The sequence below is a fragment of the Mustelus asterias genome, chromosome 9, assembly GCF_964213995.1.
Source record: "Mustelus asterias chromosome 9, sMusAst1.hap1.1, whole genome shotgun sequence".
Taxonomy (NCBI): Eukaryota; Metazoa; Chordata; class Chondrichthyes; order Carcharhiniformes; family Triakidae; genus Mustelus; species Mustelus asterias.
Window position 1 is genome coordinate 42,934,253 of NC_135809.1, and position 11,611 is coordinate 42,945,863.

Sequence of the window (11,611 nt, forward strand, 5' to 3'; positions counted from 1 at the left end):
CAGACTAGCCACCTATACTGGTGAACCATTAGGGATAAAGGGCACTACAATGACCCCATTGATCTACGGACAGCAATCAGCTCGACTTCCACTTGTCGATGTGATGGACAAGCACTGAGCCTAATGGGAAGAGATTGGCTCCAGCATATCCGGTTAAATTGGTTGGAGATCTTCCGGCTAAGCAAGGGAGGACTGTATGAAGTCATTAGCAGATATCCTGAAGTTTTTCAGGAAGGACTCAGGAAGAGGGGCTCAAGCTAAAATTTATGTTGACCCTAATGCCATTCCCAAATATTACAGAGCAAGACCCATCCCTTACTCTGAATTAGAGAAAGTGGAGGACAAACTCGAGAGTACATCCTCCAATGGATACCCAAGGTTGCAGTATACTTCGATGACGTCTTGGTCACGGGGTCTTCAGAACAGTAACACCCAGCCAACTTAGAAGAAGTCTTGGAGATATTTTCCCGAGCGGGAGTTCACTAAAGAGGGAGAAATACATTTTCTAAGCAGTGGTAATAACCTATTTAGGCTACCAAGTGAATGAAAAGGGGTTAAATCTAGTAGAGGATAAGGTAAAGGCCATCAAGGAAGCACCAACCCCTAGAAACACCATGGAGTTGAAATCCTTCTTGGGACTAATCACCTATTATGGAAAATTTATCCCAAAACTGGCTTCCATGCTGGTCCCCTTGCATGCCATACTACAAAAATACCAGAGATGGTCCTGGGGAGCTCTGCAAGCAAAGGCTTTTTCTAAAGTTAAACATCAGCTGCTGATGTTTAACTTGACCCCAAGAGGGAATTTATATTGACTTGTGTTGCTTCTCCATACTGGGTTTGGAGTGATGCTGTCACCTCGCTGGAAAGACAGGACAGAAAAACCAACGCATATGCCTCCAGGATCCCTTTGAACGCAGAGCGACGGTATTCGCAGATTGACTTGGAAGGGTTGGTAGTCATATTTGGTGTGAAAAAGTTCCATCAATGCATCTATGGTAGATGCTTTTTTTATAATTACCGACCATAAACCCTTATTAGGCATTTTTAAAGAGAATAAGGCAGTTAAGTCCCTCCCCCCCCCCTCCCCCGCCATTGCTTCCGCTCGGATCTAGCGTTAGGCCTTGTTATTGGCAGCCTATAAATATCTACTGGAACACTGCCCAGGAACCCGCATGGCTAATGCTGACGCACTCAGTTGCTTCCTGTTGCCCACAAGCCTGGCTCCTTTACCAGCATTGGAGGAGTTTGTGATGACCCTGAATTTTTTGGAGACTTTGCCAGTGTTAGCAAGGTAGTTTAAAGCAGGATCCAAAAAGATCCAACCACATCTAAAATTAGATGATCCTACACAGGGGATTCCAATGATAACCCTCAGAAGAAATGAAACCCCACCTCAGTAAGAAAGCTGTAAGCCACAGGAGTGGTCTCTTTTTTGGCACACAATAAAGGGTGCTTGGTGATGGGGAAACTGGTGTTCAGCTGAATTATTAAAACTTCCTACCATAATGTCAAGAAGGAAAGGTGTTCTGCCTTACAGATATGGTTAACCAACTAACAGGCTACAAGATGAAGGCAGGTAAAATCACTGGCTCCAATGCACTCCTCCCAATGAGCTCAATGCATTCTTTGCCCAGCTTGAGCAAGAGGTCAGCAAGAGCACGCCCTCCATTCCAGAAGCCTCAGACGAGCCTGTATTTGAGGTTACCATTGCTGACGTCTCAAAAGTCAACACAGAGACCAACTGGCCCGGATGGGGTACTCGGACGAGCACTCAGGTCCTGCGTGGACCAGCTGGCGGGGTACTCGTAGACATCATCAACCTCTCTTTACCCCAATCTGAGTTCCCTACCTGCTTCAAAAAGATGACCATCATCCCGGTACCAAAGAAAAGCCAGACAGCGTGCCTTAATGACTATCGTCTGGTGGCTCCAACGTCCATCATTATGAACTGCTTCAAAAGGTTAGTCATGGCACAAATCAATTCCTGCTTACCAGACTGCCTGGATCCACTACAGTATGCCTATCGCCGCAACAGGTCCACAGCAGACACCATCTCCCTGACCCTATACTCAACCCTGGAACACCTAAATAACAAAGACACTTATGTTGGACTCCTAATCATAGACTACAGCTCAGCCTTTAACACCACTATTCCTACGAGACTCATCTTCAAACTTCGAGACCTGGGGGTCAGCTCCTCCCACTGCAACTGGATCCTAGACTTCCTAACCCACAGACTGCAGTCAGCAAGGATAGACAACAACACCTCCTCCATGATCATCCTCAACACCGGTGCTCCACAAGGCTGTGTTCTCAGCCTCTTACTAGACTCCTTATACACCTTTGACTGTATGGCTAAATTCCCCTCCATCTCGATTTTCAGGTTTGCTGATGACACCACCATTATGGGTCAGATCTCAAACAATGATGAGAGACAGTACAGAAAAGAGATAGAGAATCTGGTGAACTGGTACGACAATAATCTCCCCCTCAATGTCAGCAAAATGAAGGAGATAGTCATCGACTTCAAGAAGCATAGTGGAGGGCATGCCCCTGTCTACATCAATGGGGATGAAGTAGAAATGGTTGAGAGCTTTAAGTTTTTAGGTGTCCAGGTCACCAACAACCTGTCCTGATCTCTCCATACGGATGCTATAGTTAAGAAAGCCCACCAACGCTTCTACTTTCTCAGGAGATAAGGAAATGTGGCATGTCCACTCCAACTCTCACTAACTTCTACAGATGCACCATAGGAAGCATTCTTTCTGGTTGTATCACAGCTTGGTATGGCTCCTGCTCTGTCCAAGACTGCAAGAAACTATAAAGGGTCATGAATGACCAGTCCATCACGCAAATCAGCCTCCCATCCATTGACAATGTCTACACTTCCTGCTGCTTCGGAAAAGCAGCCAGCATAGTCAGGGACCCCACGCAACCCTGACACACTCTCTTCCACCTTTTTCCATCAGGAAAAGGATACAAAAGTCTGACAATAATAAATCAAATCAAACTAAACCATCACCTGGTTTTGCTTGAAGATAAGGCATCATCCAAAGATTGGCTTAGTTTTGGCTATTTTGTTAAAGCTGACAAAAAGGTTCTTAATTGCACATAGTACAATAAAGACAACATACAACTGCTTGACCCAGACCTAAGGCACCTTTAAAGTCATAAAACCCATTAACACCAGTTCCTCACAAACACCTGCCATTCTGTTCCCAATTTTAATGTGTCTCACTATAAACTGAACTGTTTAAAAAGGTGATACGATAGAATCAGGGCAATGTAGAACCCTAAAAATTAGCAGTATTATCAAAATGTTATAGGGGTAGTCAATGGTTCTGGTGGGGAGTGGAGGAACCCTGTAGGGGTCAGGGTGTAAATAGTAGAGTCCCGTGAGGGGGGTGGGAAGTAGTTGGGAAGGTCCCATGAGGATGTCGGAGTGGGGGAGTCCTGTGGGAGGTGAGGGGGGCATTGGGAGGAATCCTTTTGGGGTTCAGGGAGGTTAGTTATATTCTTCTAAACTTTTCTGGGTGACTAATACTGAAAGACAGTTGGAATCATCCAAAGTTTGCAATTTATGTCTTTCAGGCAGCTACCATTGCAGGACAATTGCCCATTGGATGTTTAAACTGCCCGGGCAATTACCATATAATCCTTACCTGGGTACCTCAGGGGTCACCAGGACATCTTTGGGATACTCCCCAGCTTTGGGATACTCTCCAGTTACAATGACCTGGAGCTCGGAGGTTAGGGCCATGATATTCCAATTGTAACTTGATTGCTTCATGTCTGGAAAGTCATCTTAAACCAGAGTCCCAACGTCCAAGCAATTAGCTTTTAACAGTCTGTTTCCAAGAGTTGAATACCTCAGGTGATTGCCATATATGTCTTGTTAGTGAGACAGATGTTTCTGCAGACATCCTGTCTCCATCTCAGTGGGTGTTGGAATGTACAGTAATGCAAATTAAATGGTCATCTTGACTATGAGTTCATGTCACTTTTAATGTTTTTAAAAAGTCTGGTTTTCAAAAGGTTAAATTCAAGTTTTCAGTTGGTGGATTAAAAATCATTGTTTAGCATCAAGCACATTTTCAAGACAATGTGATGACTGTATATTTGGAAGGTTATTTGAATTTAGTAATCTAGGGAGAATGAGGGAACATGTGTACAAACTAGATGAGCATAGGACTTGGATATCCATCAGGATATTTTTCTATACCCCTGAGTTTGGGATGAGGTTGCCAATTTGTTTGCTAGCAACTATTTAAAAGAGACCTGCACAGGTTAATGTAAGAACTTGATATCATGGTGTATGGGACATGGTGGATCTTGAATAATGTACTTCAAGGTCCTTATTTTCCCCAGGGAATTATTTTGATTGTCTTTGGGGGGGTCATAGAATAATTTCTGATAATTCATTTTCCCCTGTATTGTCCTTTTTAAAATGTTTCTTTCCTCTCCCAAGAGAATGCATGCACGCCTGCAGGTGAGAAGAATTGACGGCATATTATCCGGTTGCAACTTTTAAAAAACGTATTCATTCATAGGATATGGGTGTTGTTGACTGTGCCAGCATTTATTGCTCATCGCTAATTGCATCATTTAAGGTGGCGGTGAGCTTTCTACTTGCATTACTGCAACCCATGTAGTGTAGGTACACACCCACAGTTCTGTTCGGAAGAGTGTTCCAGGATTTTGATCCAGCAGTGAAGGAATGCCAATATAGTTCCAAGTCAAGATGCCGTTTGACTTTGAGGAGAATTTATAGGCATTTCCACATGTCTGCTGTCCTTGTACAATCTCTGAACATCCCCACATCGGATCTTATGATGGAGGGAAAGTCATTGGTAAAGCAGTTGAAGATGGTTTGGCCGACGAACTACTACCCTGAGGAACTACTGCAGTGACATTTTGGGACTGCGAGATTGATTTCCAACAACCACAACCGTCTTCCTTTGTGCTATGTATGACTCCAATCAGTGGAGATATTTCCCCGATTCCCATTGACTTCAGTTTTGCTTAAGTTCCTTGATGCCACATTTGGTCAAATGTTGCCTTGATGTCAAGGGCAGTCACTCTCACATCACCTCTTACATTTGTTTAGCTCTTTAGTCCATGTTTGGACCAAGCCTGCAATAAGGTCATAAGCAGAATGGTCCTTGTTGAACCCAAATCAAATACTGTAGCCACCTTTGTGGACAGAACATAGCTGGACATGAATGGGACAGACTTGTTGAACCCGTTGTTACATTTATCTCATTTTCATGTGTTCGTATGTTAAATACTGTATGTTTTGAATGTTCAACATTTCAGAGGCATAGGCCAGATTGTTGGTGACAACAGTAACTGCAGTTTAAACAGTAAGAGAAAACCATCTCTTGATGAATGGCAAATGGAGTTTAATTTAGATAAATGGGAGGTGATGCATTTTGGTAGACTGAACCAGGGCAGGACTTACTCAGTTAATGGTAGGGCATTGGGGAGAGTTACAGAACAAAGAGATCTAGGGGTACAGGTTCATGAAGCTCCTTGAAAGTGGAGTCACAGGTGGACAGACTGGTGAAGAGGGCATTCAGCATGCTTGGTTTCATTGGTCATAGAAACAAAAGAAGATAGGAGCAGGAGACCATTTGGCCCTTTGAGCCTGCTCCGCCATTCATTAAGGTCATGGCTGATCATCCAACTCAAGAGCCTAATTTTGCTTTTCCCCATAACCTTTGGTCCCATTTGCCCCAAGTGCTATATCCAGCCGCCTCTTGAATGCATTCAATGTTTTGACACCAACTACTTCCTGTGGTAATGAATTCCACAGGCTCACCACTCTTTTGGTGAAGAAATGTCTCCTCATCTCCGTCCTAAATGGTCTACCCTGAATCCTCAGACTGTGACCCCTGGGTCAGAACACTGAATACAGGAGTTGGGACGTCTTGTTGAAATTGTACAAGACATTGGTAAGGCCACACTTGGAATACTGTGCACAGTTCTGGTCACCATATAGAAAGGATATTATTAAACTAGAAAGAGTGCAGAAAAGATTTATTAGGATGCCACCAGGACTTGATGGTTTGAGTTATAAGGAGAGGCTGGATAGACTGGGACTTTTTTACCCTGGAGTGTAGGAGACTTAGGGGTGATCTTACAGAGGTCTGTAAAATAATGAGGGGCACAAATCAGCAAGATAGTCAACATCTTTTCCCAAAAGTAGGGATGTCTAAAACTAGAGGGCATAGGTTTAAGGTTAGAGGGGAGAGATACAAAAGATTTCCAGAGGGGCACTTTTTTCACAGAGAGGGTGGTGAGTGTCTGGAACAAGCTGCAAGAGGTAGTAGTAGAGGTAGGTACAATTTTATCTTTTAAAAAGCATTTAGACAGTTATATATAAGACAGGTATAGAGGGATATGGGCCAAACACAGGCAATTGGGACCAACTTAGTGGTTTAAAAAAAAAAGCGTGGCATGGACAGTTGGGCCGAAGGGCCTGATTCCATGCTGTAAACCTCTATGACTCATCTAGAACTTTAGAACAGTAACTGTGAGACTCCATCTTGAAAAGGGCTCTTGTATATGTTTATCCATTTGAGTTCTAATCTTGTTTGATGTCTGCAGAATAATTTGCCACCTATTTTAGCTGAATTAAACGGAGTCTGCTTGCTGTTAAAATACAAGAAGAAGTCTCACAACACCAGGTTAAAGTCCAACAGGTTTATTTGGTAGCAAATACCATAAGCTTTCGGAGCAATGCTCCTTCGTCAGATGGAGTGGATATCTGTTCTCAAACAGGGCACAGACACAGAAATCAAATTACAGAATACTGATTAGAATGCAAATCTCTACAGCCAGCCAGGTCTTAAATGTACAGACAATGTGGGTGGAGGGAGCATTCAACACAGGTTAAAGAAATGTGTATTGTCTCCAGACAGAACAGCTTGTGAAATTCTGCAAGTCCAGGAGGCAAGCTGTGGGGGGTTACTGATAATGTGACATAAATCCAACAACCCAGTTTAGGCCGTCCTCATGTGTGCGTCCTCATGTTCAGTCATACTGAACGGAACGGATTACTGCAAAGAAGTGTACCGACAACTGAACAACGAGGAACACTACAGACAGTTACCCACAGATCCAACCAAACAACACACCCGTCAACTCAACACTCTGATCAAAACCTTTGATCCGGACCTTCAGAGCACCCTCCGTGCTCTCATCCCACGTACTCCACGCGTTGGAGATCTCTACTGCCTCCCAAAAATACACAAGGCAAACACACCCGGCCGTCCCATCGTTTCAGGAAACGGAACCCTGTGCGAGAACCTCTCCGGCTATGTCGAGGGCATCTTGAAACCCATTGTACAAAGAACCCCCAGCTTTTGTCGCGACACTACGGACTTCCTACAGAAACTCAGCACACATGGAGCAGTTGAACCAGCAGCACTCCTCGTCACAATGGATGTCTCGGCACTCTACACCAGCATCCCCCACGATGATGGCTTTGCTGCAACGGCCTCAGTACTCAATGCCGTCAACTGCCAGTTTCCAGATGCAATTTTACAACTCATCAACTTCATCCTGGATCACAATATTTTCACCTTCAACAACCAGTTCTTCATCCAGACACATGGAACAGCCATGGGGACAAAATTCGCACCTCAATATGCCAACATCTTCATGCACAGGTTTGAACAATAATTCTTCACTGCACAGGACCTTCAACCGATGCTATACACTAGATACATCGATGACATTTTCTTCCTTTGGACTCATGGTGAACAATCACTGAAACAACTCTATGATGACATCAACAAGTTCCATCCCACCATCAGACTCACCATGGACTACTCTCCGGAATCGGTTGCATTCTTGGACACACGCATCTCCATTAAGGACGGTCACCTCAGCACCTCACTGTACCGCAAGCCCACGGATAACCTCATGATGCTCCACTTCTCCAGCTTCCACCCTAAACACGTAAAAGAAGCCATCCCCTACGGACAAGCCCTCCGAATACACAGGATCTGCTCGGATGAGGAGGATCGCAACAGACACCTCCAGACGCTGAAAGATGCCCTCATAAGAACAGGATATGGCGCTCGACTCATCGATCAACAGTTCCGACACGCCACAGCGAAAAACCGCACCGACCTCCTCAGAAGACAAACACGGGACACGGTGGACAGAGTACCCTTCGTCGTCCAGTACTTCCCCGGAGCGGAGAAGCTACGGCATCTCCTCTGGAGCCTTCAACATGTCATTGATGAAGACGAACATCTCGCCAAGGCCATCCCCACACCCCCACTTCTTGCCTTCAAACAACCACGCAACCTCAAACAGACCATTGTCCGCAGCAAACTACCCAGCCTTCAGGAGAACAGTGACCACGACACCACACAACCCTGCCACAGCAACCTCTGCAAGACGTGCCGGATCATCGACACGGATGCCATCATCTCACATGAGAACACCATCTACCAGGTACACGGTACCTACTCTTGCAACTCGGCCAACGTTGTCTACCTGATACGCTGCAAGAAAGGATGTCCCGAGGCATGGTACATTGGGGAAACCATGCAGACGCTACGACAACGGATGAATGAAGACCGCTCGACAATCACCAGGCAAGACTGTTCTCTTCCTGTGGGGAAGCACTTCAGCAGTCACGGGCATTCAGCCTTGGATCTTCAGGTAAGCGTTCTCCAAGGCGGCCTTCACGACACACGACAGCGCAGAGTCGCTGAGCAGAAACTGATAGCCAAGTTCCGCACACATGAGGACGGCCTAAACCGGGTTGTTGGATTTATGTCACATTATCAGTAACCCCCACAGCTTGCCTCCTGGACTTGCAGAATTTCACAAGCTGTTCTGTCTGGAGACAATACACATCTCTTTAACCTGTGTTGAATGCTCCCTCCACCCACATTGTCTGTACATTTAAGACCTGGCTGGCTGTAGAGATTTGCATTCTAATCAGTATTCTGTAATTTGATTTCTGTGTCTGTGCCCTGTTTGAGAACAGATATCCACTCCATCTGACGAAGGAGCATTGCTCCGAAAGCTTATGGTATTTGCTACCAAATAAACCTGTTGGACTTTAACCTGGTGTTGTGAGACTTCTTACTGTGCTTACCCCAGTCCAACGCCGGCATCTCCACATCAAAAATACAAGATGCAGACCAACTGAGGGAATACCATGACATGGCACAATGGTTAGCATTGCTGCCTCACAGTGCCAGGGATCCAGGTTCAATTCCCGGCTTGGGTCACTGTCTGTGCAGAGTCTGCACGTTCTCCCCATGTCTGCATGGGTCCCCTCTGGGTGCTCCGGTTTCCTCCTGCAGTCCAAAAGACGTGCTGGTTAGGTGCATTGGCCATGCTAAATTCTCCCTCAGTGTACCCAAACAGGTGCCAGAGTGTGGCAACTAGGGGATTTTCACAGTAACTTCATTGCAGTGTTAATGTAAGCCTACTTGTGACATTAATAAACTAAAAACAATGACTGTCTTTCATTTTGATTAACTCTGTTGATGATCCATGCCAGAAACTGTGATGGTGTTCAAACAACTGTTTGAATTAGAGCAATGAAAAAAATGTTATCTTGTTTATATCCAGAGATTAGAGGAGGAAGAGCGTCAGCGTAATTCAGAATGGGAAAGGCTGAGAGCCAACGATGCTCGAGCAGCTGTGCTTCTTGAACGACAGCAGCGGCGAATAGCACGGCAGCTCAGGAAGGAAATGGACTGTGAGAACATGCTGTTATGTGGGGATCATAAAGCAGGGTGAGTACATTAGGTCTGCTCCAAATATTTTGATTTAATTTACATTTGACATTTACAGGGACATGAGTGGAGGCAACAATCCAGTAAACTACTTAAAGTTGTGAGAGTAAAGGGTTTACCAAAGTGATTTCTGTTATTAACATATACTGCCCTGAGCAAGTTCCATTTGGAGGCCAAGGGTTTTCCCACAAGGAGGAAAACATTTTATTGTTGAGTAACTGGGTGCATCTGCACACTTTTTTGAGTGTAGATTTCTGCTCTACTGGGGATATTTCGTTGCAAGGATGGGGAAAGAGGAAATTAAATAACTTTTAGAAGCTATTAGGAAGGTAAGTAAACAAGATAGAACCTGACATAAGTTTCCCCGTTGAAAAGCAATTGGCCCCTCCTCAAAACTGTGAACTAGTTGTGGCTGCCATATCTGGATATGGAGAGAAAAGAAAGAAATAACTGTCTGTTTTGCCACATTATAATCATCCCTGTTGCCAACCAATCACAGTGCATCTTTCATCCCAGACTTGGCCCAAATCATTAATTTTTCAGTCGAGGGGGTGTATGTGTAGTAGATAAGTGACTCACAAAGACAAAAAGAAATGATTACTGCATTTTTTTACAGTGAGAGATTTCTGGAAAAGGAAGTCTACGTGAATGTTCCAACTGACAAATATTTTGATCAGTTCAACACAACCAGCCGTTGAAATGGAGTGCAAGATCATCTTTTACTACTTCCCAATATGTTGAAAGAAAATATTTAGATTTTTTTCATCATTAAGAATTATGCATTTCTGTTGAAAGAACCATTGTAAGAAAATTCACTTGGTTTTCTACAATCATATGATGTGTTCAATTTATGATCACTTTAGATTTGTAATTATTTTACAATTATTTGGTCATTTGTCATTTTAAACCAAGGCAGCAACAGGTTTTTGAAAGGATACTGTATTATTTTTCTTTTACTTCCTTGTCCATGTCAAAATGTTTGAAAATAAATTCCTAATTGCAAAATAAAAATACATCTATTCGTTTACCTCTTTGATAATCAAACTTTCCATTATCTAAGTGTCGGCAGATTAAAACTCCTGAAAAAAGAATGCTGATCTGGTCTGTAAATTGGCAGTGATTTTACCATAGTGATTGGATGATGATAAACAGCTGTCTCAAACACACTGCCTCACAATAAGATCTGCAGTCGTCAGGTAAAGATCAAAATGCTTTAACTAGTTTCTGAGATTGCTGATGTACACTGAAGCATGAAACTATATCATGAATCCAGGAGAAACAATCATAACATCTTTTATTTTTCTTATCACACTATTTTTGTGATGAATTTTAAAAAAGGAATTTCTTAACAAATGTGATCAGTCTTGTAGAATAGCAATAAACCAAGGAATCTTGGAATAAACATAAGAGTAATAAAATCCTTGGCATGCAGCCGGTCTGCATGTTTTCCATTGAGGGCTTGGCATAAACTGAAATTCTTCTGTATTGGTGCACTGTGGAAAATCTTAGGAGTCCCACAAGTCAGGAACATAACAGGCATAAGTAACATACCTGCACTTCTGACTAATAGAGTGACCACCTGTAACGTACTCAGTTGTTGAATACTATATTAAAAATTCAGAAAGTTTTCCTTTAATTGTGCTTTTAAGATAACACACGGATGAACATTTGCCTACATTTCATTGCATAGCAATGCAATATTTATCCACCAAACTGCAAGAAAAATAGCTGATTCTTATGAAAGCAAACAAACACCTTCCGACACACAAAATTCAAATCTTCATTTTCCTCACCAGTATTTTTTCAAACACTTAACGATGTTACGAATAAAGCAGAGA

The 11,611-nt window shown here is 43.5% G+C and overlaps 1 protein-coding gene across 1 annotated transcript in view; it reads left to right on the top strand.

Moving 5' to 3' along the window:
• The window catches only part of LOC144498646 (RIB43A-like with coiled-coils protein 2), a 29,617-nt gene extending 18,210 nt beyond the window's left edge, over nucleotides 1–11,407 (top strand). The window contains exons 6-7 of the mRNA XM_078220085.1: nucleotides 9,607–9,773; nucleotides 10,390–11,407. Coding sequence (XP_078076211.1) covers nucleotides 9,607–9,773; nucleotides 10,390–10,471 — 249 coding nt within the window. The 3' untranslated portion in view covers nucleotides 10,472–11,407. The remainder of the gene's footprint in view (nucleotides 1–9,606; nucleotides 9,774–10,389) is intronic.
• Nucleotides 11,408–11,611: the final 204 nt, after the last annotated feature.